Source organism: Phyllobates terribilis, unplaced genomic scaffold, assembly GCF_046119375.1.
Source record: "Phyllobates terribilis strain yellow unplaced genomic scaffold, ASM4611937v1 Scaffold_3__8_contigs__length_932513732, whole genome shotgun sequence".
In the NCBI taxonomy this organism is placed as follows: domain Eukaryota; kingdom Metazoa; phylum Chordata; class Amphibia; order Anura; family Dendrobatidae; genus Phyllobates; species Phyllobates terribilis.
In genome coordinates this window covers 250,721,999-250,734,968 of record NW_027362763.1, presented here as the reverse complement: position 1 = coordinate 250,734,968, position 12,970 = coordinate 250,721,999, and the positions used below count along the sequence as shown (strand labels likewise).

Sequence of the window (12,970 nt, the reverse complement as noted above, 5' to 3'; positions counted from 1 at the left end):
AGTGGGGAACCAAGTGAATAGAAATTCCCATGGCTATGGAATAATTAATATACACAGCAAAACATACTGCTGGTTATGTACATTGTGTACAAACTACTTGGGCAATGTGTATTTTTGATCATCAATTTCATTATTTAACTACAGTGCTATCAGTCAATCCAAAAGGTTAATATATCTTAATATTTAAAGGGCAGGTCCAATACCTAAAATGGCCTTTCTATATGTATATTCCAATCCCTAAATGTGGGGTTTTTTCGTTTGTTTTTCCCTACTTCACTTCCTGTGACAAGTCAATAGAGAAGAATCGCAATCAGGACTTCACAGGAGGCTGCACTCATCTCCCTATATGTTATATAAGAAAGGTGATTAAATGGTTACATAAAATAGACAGACATTTAGCGGCTGAAGATCTGTCTATTTCATACCCAGCTGATACAGGATTATATTGTAGAGATTTCTGCAAAACTGAATTTTTCATCAACTGATTGATTTGGCAACAGGCACAGCTTGTGTACAGTGATCTCCTCGCAGAATTCTGGAAAATAGTGGTGTTATATGCGCCAATAGACCTCCTGGCAGTCTTCAGTAATATGGCGGTGCATGCGTCATTGAGCCGAGATCTAAATGTGCGCTTGCGCCGCCATCAGTGCCATTTTCCTGAAGACTGCCAGGAGATCAATGTGTGCAAGCGCCGCCCGCTCATAGGATGGCGCTGGTGCGAAGTTCAAACCAGGAGTACGATAAAGACAACAAGAGCAGTGGAGGGGCCGAGGCAGAGCTGAGCACACTACCCACAGGCCTTTCCCAATGCACAAAGTTAGGATTATAAGAAAACTTCAAACCTTGAGTACACAAAATCCACAAAATTGATTTCTTCACTACAGGTATCGTTTTAATCAGTATCACAGCGCCAACATTGTCATGTGTGTGCTCAGCAAAATCCTGCTGACATGTTCTCTTTAAGTTTACTTCTATTTTAATTTACATTATGAGTATGAGTGCACCAGAAATGTGCAGAAATTCTGATCTACGGACTAATGAGGCACGTAAAAAGATTTTAATCATATAAAAATAAAGTTGAAAGATTTTATACCATTAAGCTGGATTTCTTCTGCCACATTATAAATCAAATTATGTTAAGATTTTTCTTTTTTTTTTTTTATTTTATTTTCTTCACTGTAATGCTATACTCATTGATGTTTTATTATGCTTTATGTTTTATTATTCTGAGGGCGTACCTCAGTAAAGACTGCGTTTACTGAGCTACGCCCATTCTCTTTGCTTATGGCATTAGTAAATTATTGAAACCAGATATTCTGTCTTTATTGTCTGACTCCTATTGGAGAGTTTTGTGTGCATGGCCTGTTCAGAGGTGACTATGCATGGTGGGTTGAGGAGGTAAGATATATCCATCCTCTATTGTGAATAATTTATTCTGAATTATCATATATCGTAGGTGTGTTAACTTAATTGTAAACCTGCCTGCAAGATTTACTACAATAGCAGACATAACCCATGTACAAGAGTTACTGGAATAAAGATTTCGGGAATAAACCTGGCAAGTTTTTCTACCCTTACACAACCCCTCAAAAAATGTTTACTGTGGTTAATCTACTTGTTTCTCTACAGAAATCTTACACATAAGATCAGGATACATTAAATGTTTTTTTTCCTGTCATTCTTTGATTTAAAGTGTAATTGTCCTTAATGACCAATCTAAATCCAGTAATATTACATGCTTTATTATCCTCATTACATTGAGGTTCTCTTGTGATACCATCTGTTCTCAGTATGTTAGTTGTTTTTGTTGCTCAGCATTCATTCTTGCTGAAACAGACATTTAGGCAAATTCACGTGTTCAGATAACTCGTTACAAAGTCCAAATGCAAAAGCTCCACAAATCAAATGTTTATTATGAGCTAAACTAGGTGCTGATTACATGTTTTTCTCTTTGTAATTCCCGAGGCTTGGCTGTATACAACAGAGACTCATTTCTGATGACTATAAAGCCCCCGTCACACTAAGCGAGATCGCTGATGAGTCACAAGTTTTGTGATGCAACAGCGACCTCAGCAGCGATCTCGCTATGTTTGACATGTAGCAACGACCAGGCCCCTGCTGTGAGATCGCTGGTCATGTCGAAATGGCCTGGGCCATTTTTTGATCGTTGAGGTCCCGCTGGGTAGCATGCATCGGTGTGTTTGACACCTTACCAACGACCTCATTGGCGACTCAGAACTGAGACACATAGGAGTGCATTGTTATACAGATCGTTACAGGTCGCTGCATCGTTGCTGCGTCGTTGGGAAGATCTGACTGTTTGACATCTCACCAGCGACCACATAGCGACGCAGCAACGATCCCTGCCAGGTCGTATCGTTGTCGAGATCGCTGTAGCGTCGCTAAGTGTGACGGCACCTTAAAGCAGTGCATAAAGCACCTGAATTCTTTTCATGTTAAATAATCTATAGTAATTCTTATGCTGCATAAAAACAAGCTGCGGCCACCTGTTTTGCTCTCGAAGTTGTTATCCTTTTATTACCTTGCGTGAAATTTAAGAGACTTTTTTATATATGTGAAAGAGGCTCATGTTTTTCCTTTTAGCTCGTGTTACCATGGAGTGTAAACTCCGCACAATCAGAAACAGTTGAGGGAAGATCAGAACCAATTTTAAAAAATATTTGCTAAAATATTACATGCCTGGAACAAACTCCTAGCAGGTGTTACATAATAATCAACAGGGAGCAAATCTAAACCTGCCTGGGATAATCCTGAATCTATTCTAAAGAATAAAGGGCAGACTAGATGGGCCAGGTGGACTTCTGCCATCAATATTCTTGGTTTCTATATTTACATAAACAAATGATAACTATTAGCTAAATTAAACATTTTTTTGCAGTCAATTTATCAGTCCTGTTTTCACATGCAAAAGAATGATAGAAAATAGAAAATCTGTACATTTTAAAGATAGTGTGGTTAAGTTCTCACTGAGGTTTTTGGTGAGTCTTTGACTTTGTACTTTCATCTTGCAGTTCCAGCAAAGTGGATGGGATACATAGAAATAGCATGCCCACCGTTTTTTTTTTTTTTTACATTATAAAGTGACCGCTGCGTTGTTTAAATCTGTAACATAGCATACTTACAAAGGAAATTGAGTTTTATGTGCGGATTTTCTCCATTGAATTGCATTTAAGGTGGAAAATCCACAGATAAAAGCACACATGCCTTTTTAGTGTGTCTTCGCTGTGGAAATCATTAAAGGCATTTAATTAACACATTTCTGCATTAATAAAAACTTTTTAAAGGCTAAATATCAGGAAGTATCAAAAATTAAGCGACTTTATTTAAAAAGATGACATATCTAAAGAGAAACAGTAGAGATAAAAAATGCTTTTAAAACCCCCCACCTATGCAATTGAAAAAACACAAGTAACTTAATAGGTACAGAAATCCTGCAACATCAAAGTACACTAAATATTCATCATAGTAAGTTAGCCTAAGGGCTCGCAAAACACCAGCATATACAGTCATGGCCGAAAGTGTTGGCACCCTTAAATTTGGTCCAGAAAATTAAATATTCCTCCCAGAAAATTATTGCAATTACACATTTTGTTATTTACAGTTAGGTCCATATATATTTGGACAGAGACAATATTTTTCTAATTTTGTTTCTAGACATTACCACAATGAATTTTAAACAAAACAATTCAGATGCAATTGAAGTTCAGACTTTCAGCTTTCATTTGTGGGTATCCACATTAAAATTGGTTGAAGGGTTTAGGAGTTTCAGCTCCTTAAAATGTGCCACCCTGTTTTTAAAGGAACCAAAAGTAATTGGACAGATTAAATAATTGTAAATAAAATGTTCATTTCTAGTACTTGGTTGAAAACCCTTTGTTGGCAATGACTGCCTGAAGTCTTGAACTCATGGACATCATCAGACGCTGTGTTTCCTCCTTTTTGATGCTCTGCCAGGCCTTCACTGCGGTGGTTTTCAGTTGCTGTTTGTTTGTGGGCCTTTCTGTCTGAAGTTTAGTCTTTAACAAGTGAAATGCATGCTCAATTGGGTTGAGATCAGTTGACCGACTTGGCCATTCAAGAATATTCCACTTCTTTGCTTTAATAAACTCCTGGGTTGCTTTGGCTTTATGTTTTGGGTCATTGTCCATCTGTAGTATGAAACGACGACCAATCAGTTTGGCTGCATTTGGCTGGATCTGAGCACACAGTATGGCTCTGAATACATCAGAATTCATTTGGCTGCTTCTGTCCTGTGTCACATCATCAATAAACACTATTGACCCAGTGCCACTGGCAGCCATGCATGCCCAAGCCATCACACTGCCTCCGCCGTGTTTTACAGATGATGTGGTATGCTTTGGATCATGAGCTGTACCACGCCTTCACCATACTTTTCTCTTTTCATCATTCTGGTAGAGGTTGATCTTGGTTTCATCTGTCCAAAGAATGTTCTTCCAGAACTGTTCTGGCTATTTTAGATGTTTTTTAGCAAAGTCCAGTCTAGCCTTTTTATTCTTGATGCTTATGAGTGGCTTGCACCGTGCAGTGAGCCCTCTGTATTTACTTTCATGCAGTCTTTTCTTTATGGTAGGTTTGGATATTGATACGCCTACCTCCTGGAGGGTGTTGTTCACTTGGTTGGCTGTTGTGAAGGGGTTTCTCTTCACCATGGAGATTATTCTGCGATCATCCACCCCTGTTGTCTTCCGTGGGCGCCCAGGTCTTTTTGCATTGATGAGTTCACCAGTGCTTTCTTTTTTTCTCAGGATGTACCAAACTATAGATTTTGCCACTCCTAATATTGTAGCAATTTCTCGGATGTTTTTTTTCTGTTTTTGCAGCTTAAGGATGGCTTGTTTCACCTGCATGGAGAGCTCCTTTGACCGCATATTTATTTCACAGCAAAACCTTCCAAATGCAAGCACCACACCTCAAATCAACTCCAGGCCTTTTATCTGCTTAATTGAGAATGACATAACGAAGGGATTGCCCACACCTGTCCATGAAATAGCCTTGGAGTCAATTGTCCAATTACTTTTGGTCCCTTTAAAAACAGGGTGGCACATGTTAAGGAGCTGAAACTCCTAAACCCTTCATCCAATTTTAATGTGGATACCCACAAATTAAAGCTGAAAGTCTGAACTCGTTCAGAGACACTGCAGAGCGCAAGCATGCCTGCGCTCCGCAGTGTCTCTGAAGGATGACAAGCTGGATGGCAGCGTTCTTCTACCATCCAGCCTGCCATTTCATTGCTGTCCCAGCGTGGGAGAATTCTCCTGCTCAAGCGGTGACGTCATTTGCCAGCACTGCATTCGCAGGAGAATTCTCCCACGCTGTCAGTGACGTGCATGAGGTGAGCTGAGTTCATTGGACATGAACTCAGCTCATCTGGATGCCATCACAGCCAGACACTGAGGAGCTTCACTGAGGAGCTTCTCAGTGTTTGTGGCATGGCAAGCGGGATGGCAGCGTTCTGCTGCGATCCAGCCTGTCATGTCAATGTAGCAGAGCTGAAGCCGTCCTGGGAACCATGGAAAGGTAAGGATGAGGTTGGTTTATAATTTTACTTTTATTGCAGGAGATCGTTGGCTTCAGCTGGAATGGGCGTGATGGTAAGTAGAGTTTAACTTAGAACATTAAAGAATTGTGTTTTTATTTAAATTAAAGGACTTTATTCTTGGTGTTTGTGTTTTTTTTTTTACTTTCACAATGGGGTTAGTAATGGGGGTGTCTTATAGATGCCTCTCCATTACTAACCTGGGCTTGATGTCAGCTGGCATTATAAGCTGACATCAACCCCAACCCTATTACCCCACTGCCACTGCTACAGGGCAGTGGGAAGAGCGAGGCTAAGTGCCAGAATTGGCGCATCCTATGGATGCGCCATTTCTGGGGCAGCTGACATCTGGTGTTTCAAGCCTGGGAGTGGGCCAATATTCATGGCACCCTTCCTGGGCTATTAATATCAGCCCCCAGCTGTCTGCTTAGCCTTTGCTAGCTATTGAAATAGGGGGGACACCACGTCATTTTTTTTTTTGGGTCCCCCATTTTAATAGCTAGTAAAGGCTAGGTATTTCGCTGGCGGCTGATATTAGTAGCCTGGGAAGCTCCATGGGTATTACCCTCTTCCCAGGCTTCAAACATCTGCCCCAGCATTCTGCTTAACCTCCGCTAGAGACTAAAATTACGGGGAACCCCACGCCAATTTTTTTTTTAATAAATCCTTTATTTTAACACTTAATGACAAGTACAGTAACTGTCACTGTACTTATTATATATGTGACTGACATGTTTCTATCTATCTAATCTATGTGTGATGCTCTATTCTTTCTGTTCTAAGTAGTCGGGTACCGATGTATGCCGCTGATGAATTGCCAGCCGGCTTTTTTAAAGAGACAGAAAAACTGTTATTTTTTTAAATAAATCCTTTATTTTAACACTTAATGACAAGTACAGTAACCAACACTGTCACTGTACTTATTATATATGTGACTGACATGTTTCTATCTATCTAATCTATGTGTGATGCTCTATTCTTTCTGTTCTAAGTTGTCGGGTACCGATGTATGCCGCTGATGAATTGCCGGCCGGCTTTTTTAAAGAGACACAAACACTACTATTTTTTTTTAAATAAATTCTTTATTTTAACACTAAATAACAAGTACTGTAACCAACACTGTCACTGTACTTATTATATATGCGACTGACATGTATCTATCTAATCTATGTGTGATGCTCTATTCTTTCTGTTCTAAATTGTCGGGTACCGGTGTATGCCGCTGATGAATTGCCAGCCGGCTTTTTTAAAGAGACGGGTGCATGAAAATCGTAGGGCACTAGTGTGTTCCAAGTGTCCTGCTATGTTTTTCATGCACCCTCCTAAATACCCTGCCTGCCTGTCTGCCTATATATTCTGCCTGCCTGACGTTTAATTGAGCACTGTTCCCATTGATTTGGTCAATTTTTGACCTTCTGCAGACCGCCGGGGGGGACCGCCAGAAAAATGCTCGAGTTTCCCATAGACTTACATTGGGCTCGTTGCTCGGGTCGAGTACCCGAGTGTTCTAATGTGCTCGACCCGAGCTTCGAGCACCTGAGCATTTTAGTGCTCGCTCATCACTAGTTTTAATATCTCTCCACAGGTGTTAAATGGGATTTAGATCCGGACTCATTGCTGGCCACTTCAGAACTCTTCACTGCTAGTTTCCATCCATTTCAGTGTGCTTCTTGGAGTACGCTTGGGCTCATTATCCTGCTGGAAGACCCATTACCTAGGATGCAAACCAAGATTTCTGACACTGGGCACTACATTGCGACCCAAAATCCTTTGGTAATCTTCAGATTTCATGATGCCTTGCCTCCTGCCATAGCGTTTCATTTCATTCAAATGTCAATGGATAGTTCGCACTGACACTTATGCACCCTGAGCCTACAAGATAGCTTGAATTTATTTGGAACGTGATTGGGGCTGCTTATCCACCACTCAGCCTATCCTGCATTTTAACCTTTCATCAATTTTTCTCTGCTGTCAACATCCAGGGAGATTAGGTACAGTGCCATGGGTTGTAAACATGATTATGTTGCACACCGTGGACAAAGGAACATTAAAATCTCTGGAGATGGACTTGTAACCTTGAGATTGTCGATATTTTTCAACAATTTTTTTATTCTCAATTCCTTAGACAGTTCTCTTTCTTTTGATCTCCCAGCTTTGTGTGGCACACACAGAACACAAAATTTAACCCAACCTCTCCCCTTTTTATCTGGTTTCAGGTGTGATTTTCATATTGTCCACACCTCTTACTTGTAACAGGCGAGTTTGAATGAGCATCACATGCTTGAAACAAAGTTGTTCACCCACAATTTTGGAAGGGTGCCAACAGTTTTGTTCAGCCTATTTTTGGGGTTTGAAATTATGTCCAATTTGCCTTTTTTTCTGTTTCTTTGTGTTGTTCCAATACACACAAAGGAAATAAACAAATGTATAACAAAATATGTGCAATGGCAATAATTTTCAGGGAGAAATAGTTTATTTTCTGGAACAACTTCAAGGGTGCCAACACTTTCGGCCCTGACTGTATATCAGATGAGTGCTATCCAATTTTTTTTTTTATCAGATTGCACTCGGACCAATGTTATTCAATGGGGTAGTGCTGATGCACGATTTTTTTTACTGATAGATTCTGTCAGTGAAAAAAATTGCAGCATGCATGATTCCACTCACCCATTGAAGTCTATGGGTGCATGGAAAACATTGGACTGCAATCAGATGATATTTGAGTGCAGTCTGATTTCCGTGGACTCACTGAATGGAAAAAATGGAGACGTTTTGTTCTCCACCTTTTTCTCACAATGTGCTATGGTCCTCTCATTCGAGAGAATCGGATCACACTATGCTGACACTCTGAGCAAACTCGGATCAGAGATTGATTTATGTAGTTTGCATATTCAACCAGATTCTCTCTGATGACAGAATTTACAGCCATCTGAATGTAGTTAAATAGTGTTAATAGCATCTAAACTTTGATATGATCAGCCGACCTACAGTCAATGTAGAAATACATAGAAATCATAAGGGCCCCATAGCAAAAGTTCTAATTGGAGCCCATACAAAAAATATATATTTTTTTATATTATAAATTTGGTGGGGTCATATCTCCCAACTTTTATAAATCAGGAGAAAGACATGGAAGGACATGTATTCTGGGCCCATACACAGTAATTATATCGCTATTGAAACCCCTTACCGTCCTCCCTACCTCCCTAGTGATATCCCTTTTATGGGCTTTAGAGTGTATGATGCTTCCAAAAATGTACCCACCCACACGCGAAGTATGGAATCCCCACATTGAATCCCCCCCTCCAGTTTCACCCCACACGTACAGTATAGAACTTGAGAGCAACCAATATAGTATAATACCCCCACAGCATGATGCACCTAAAGTGCCACCCCAGAGTATGAGATCCTTATTGTCTCACCTAGAAACACAAAGCATGATGGCCTATCAGTATGAGCCCCCTCCTCTCCCAGCTCCCCCAGTGTGCTGCTCAGTTCTGTGTAGCATGAGTACTGAGGCTTCAGCACAGCAGGTGCGATGTAGTGATGTTATCGCGTCTCCAGTGCGCAGCGTGTCAGTTTCACCGGCACAGGTTATTCTCCCTGATCCACCATTCTATTTAATGGTATCAGTGTCCTGGGGAAGTGGATACCACTGAAATTATGGTGATGGGGGAGGAGAAGGCCCCATAGCGGCCGCGTGGGCTGCCGCTATGAATGGCACACTCCTGAGTTAATATAATAATGGAAGAAGTGCCAATATTTGACTCCAGTCTTAATGTTTTTGTGGTGTAAAATAGCGGTCATTTAACCAATTTTTCATTTGTTGTATGCAGCCAACTTAAAGGGAACCTGTCAGCAGGATTTTGTACACAAAGCTAATATCGTCCATGTTAAATTGCTGTAATGTTGAATGAATCTATACCTTTGCTTTAGTAATTCGTATTTCCATTTCAGAGAAATTCCTTGTCCGATTTTTATGCTATTGAACTGCAAGTGCAGGGGTATTGGCCCTGAACTTAAAGCCCTCCAGCCTCTCTTCCCTTTTTCCTGCCCGCCTGTAGCCTCCCATCAGTGACCAACATGACAGTCTTCTCTCAGTGACATGCTGCTGCCGCCCAAGATCTTTCACAAGTGCTGTCATTCCTGCAGGGTGGCGCATGCATAGACTTATTGTCCAGCTCTTGCAGCTTCTTCAGGACCTTACTGTGTATAGGCTACTCCAGTAATGACTGCAATTTTGCAAGATGTTGGGCAGGGAAGAAGTTCACAGAAATGAGTGACCTGTCAGTTAGTGAAGGGAGATGGGCGTCAGGTGGGAAAAGAGACAGGCCAAAGAGTTGTAAGTGCAAGGCCATGCCCCCTGCACTTATGGCTCATTAGCATAAAATTTGAACAAGTGATTTCTCTGAAACGGAAATATAGCTTTATGGAGGGATTTATTTAGCATTACAGACTCTTTAATATAAATGAAATTAATTTGGGGTACAGAAACCTGCTGACAGGTTCCTTTAAATACATGGTATCTGTTAGCAGCTCTCATTTATAAATGAGGCTATAGGGCTTTTCAATTTAACTAATAGCAGGAGCTTAAGAAAAATAATTGCTCCGGGATAATTTTAATAGATAGATTTTCATATATATCAACGAGTGCTAGTAGCAACACTATATCTGATATGTGCCAACTTTCAAGTGATATCAGGGAGATAACAAAAGCTTATTTAGTACAATATGACCACAGACAAGACCCTCCAAATATATATACATATATATATAAACACACTAAGGTAGACCTTCTTAATACAAACTTCAGAGTACTTCAGAGTAAATCACCTAAATGAGTGGTCTGAAACTTATTGATTTATTGTAAGGAAAGAAACCAGTGAGCAGGATAAGCAGAGACCAGTCCGCCCCTGAGGTGTCATGTTCGGGGGCGGCACAGGTCTTTGTAATCAAACTAGTAGTAAAATAAATTAAAGCAGTTATAGTAGAGAGGGAATGGTAGGGTCGTTTTTAATTAAAGCATATTAGAAAAGCGATTTGATTATTACATTAAATAGACAGACATTTAAGATTAACTCAATGTTCGTTTCAGACTTCCCCTTCAATTCTCTTTATAGATTGTAGTTTTTCACTAGCAGGCACCTCTGGAGACAACATTGTGATGCGAAGAACTATAAGAACTTAGAAAGCTGGGATTTTAATCAGAACATGCAATAGCTGGAAATCTGAAAGCTTATCTTACAATATTTGGGATTTTTTTTGGAGCATCCTAGACAGGGCCGGCTCCAGGTTTTTCTGGGCCCCGAGCGAAAGAGTCTCAGTGGGCCCTTTTAACACATACACGATTCATGATGCACAGATACGGCGGAGAAATATATATATATATATATATATATATATATATATATATATATATTTATTTATTTATTACACATGGCCCAGCCTGCCCCCTCATCCTTCACATACGCAGATATATGCGCGCGCACACACGGTACGCAGACATATGCGCGCGCACACACGGTACGCAGACATATGCGTGCGCACACACGGTACGCAGACATATGTAGACATACAGACATACACATAGATAAAACAGACAAATATATATACACAGTCATATACACTGACATTCACATACATGCACTCACACAGACCCATTACTAATATTTTTAATATGGGGATTGGGGAAGCCTCACTCACCTGTCCCCGGTCCAGTGTCCTGTCCAGCAGCTCCTCGGGTATGGGGCAGTGCAGGGCCCCCGGCGTGTCACAGACTTCATGGTCCTGGAACATCAGAGGGGCCCACTTGCGGTCGGGTCCGGGCCCGGAGGGGTCCGGGCCCCTCCCGCCCATCTGTGCAGGACCTCCGCTCCGACGGTGTTTGATTGCCGGCACTCCCCCCAGACATGGCCGCGCGCTGTCCGGCTGTGTCTGCTAGTAATGACGCGGCAGGAGCGACACACAAGCACAATTAAAGGTGCAGTGCCGTCGACCCTGCCGTGTCATTACTAGCAGACACAGCCGGACAGCGCGCGGCCATGTCTGGGGGGAGTGCCGGCAATCAAGCAGCGCCTGCGTCCCTGAACAGGTGCCGAGGAAGCGGCCAGGGCCCCGACAGTGAGTGGGCGGGTGGGTGTGTGGGCCCGGCCCCGACAGTGAGTGGCGGGTGGGTGTGTGGGCCCGGGCCCCGACAGTGAGTGGGCGGCTGGGCCCCTCTGATTTTCCAGGGCCCCGGCACTTGCCCGGGTACGCCGGGTGCTGACGCCGGCCCTGATCCTAGACATACTAAGAGTTGGCAAGTCTTTGTGCACATATTATAAGCTTTTTACATTTTGCACTGAATATTTACAACTCTGCAATATGCCATCAATCCTCATGTCAAGGGAAAGCTATTAATAAAAATATAACAATGTATTGAGATGATAATAATAATAATAATATTAATAATAATAATATTTATAGGATATATCTAGATGATACTTTTAAGTCCTTAGGTGAATCATAATCATCTTTTGCTATTGTCTCAAGATCTGGCCAGGAAATATCTTGCCTTTTTTTATTCTAGTTCCGTATGTTTACATAAAAAGGAGTGGCAGATCTTTGTATTGCTTTGTGCAATTCTGCAGCAAAGTGAAGTTACGTTACAAAAGGTATATTATTCATAGACTAGCATGTAAATACCTGGGCGTCTCTAGGTAATTATTGATACAACATAATAGGACATAGCAACTAGATTTCCTACCCATTATCATATTCATGAGTCAACTCTGCAGGATTTTCTAAATTCTCCTTCCAGGCACTATAATACCCTCATTCTATAAGCATTCGGAAGCTGTTAAAATGCAAAGTATATCAAGATCAAGAAAGCAATTAAAGAATGAAAAAAATGTAAATATCTTACCAAATCTCCAAGACTTCTAAAAGTGGCATCAAGCAACATAACTTTCCATTTCTCGTCAATGTTATCTGGTAAAGGTTTATAAATATAATATGCCAACAGCACGGACAGAAGCACAAAGCACAGGGATTTCAATGCCATGTCTAACAACAGTACCCACTTCTGCCAAGTGATTAAAGCTCTCTCGCACTGACTGTGTTACAAGTCAGCAGCAGGCACTGATAGGTCCAAAATATTAACTTTGGGCTGAGCCCATTCGTAATCTGATCTCCTCTGCAGTCTTAAGAGAGAAACACAACTGCATGTTTCAGTGTCTCTGATACGTTCTTACCTCAAACAGGAAAATACAATCTTAATCCTTTCTCTGGAAAGGAGCCAAAGTAAGATTATACAATATGTGTACATTGTGGGAATATGTCAAATAGTTTAATAATATGTAATTACAAAGATCATTAAATGACTACATGAAAATACATAACTATGACTTGACT

At 41.0% G+C, this 12,970-nt stretch overlaps 1 protein-coding gene across 1 annotated transcript in view; it reads right to left on the bottom strand.

The window, feature by feature from the left end:
* The window catches only part of AADAC (arylacetamide deacetylase), a 41,464-nt gene extending 28,746 nt beyond the window's left edge, over nt 1-12,718 (bottom strand). Inside the window, exon 1 of the mRNA XM_073674735.1 lies at nt 12,483-12,718. Coding sequence (XP_073530836.1) covers nt 12,483-12,620 — 138 coding nt within the window. The 5' untranslated portion in view covers nt 12,621-12,718. The remainder of the gene's footprint in view (nt 1-12,482) is intronic.
* Nucleotides 12,719-12,970: the final 252 nt, after the last annotated feature.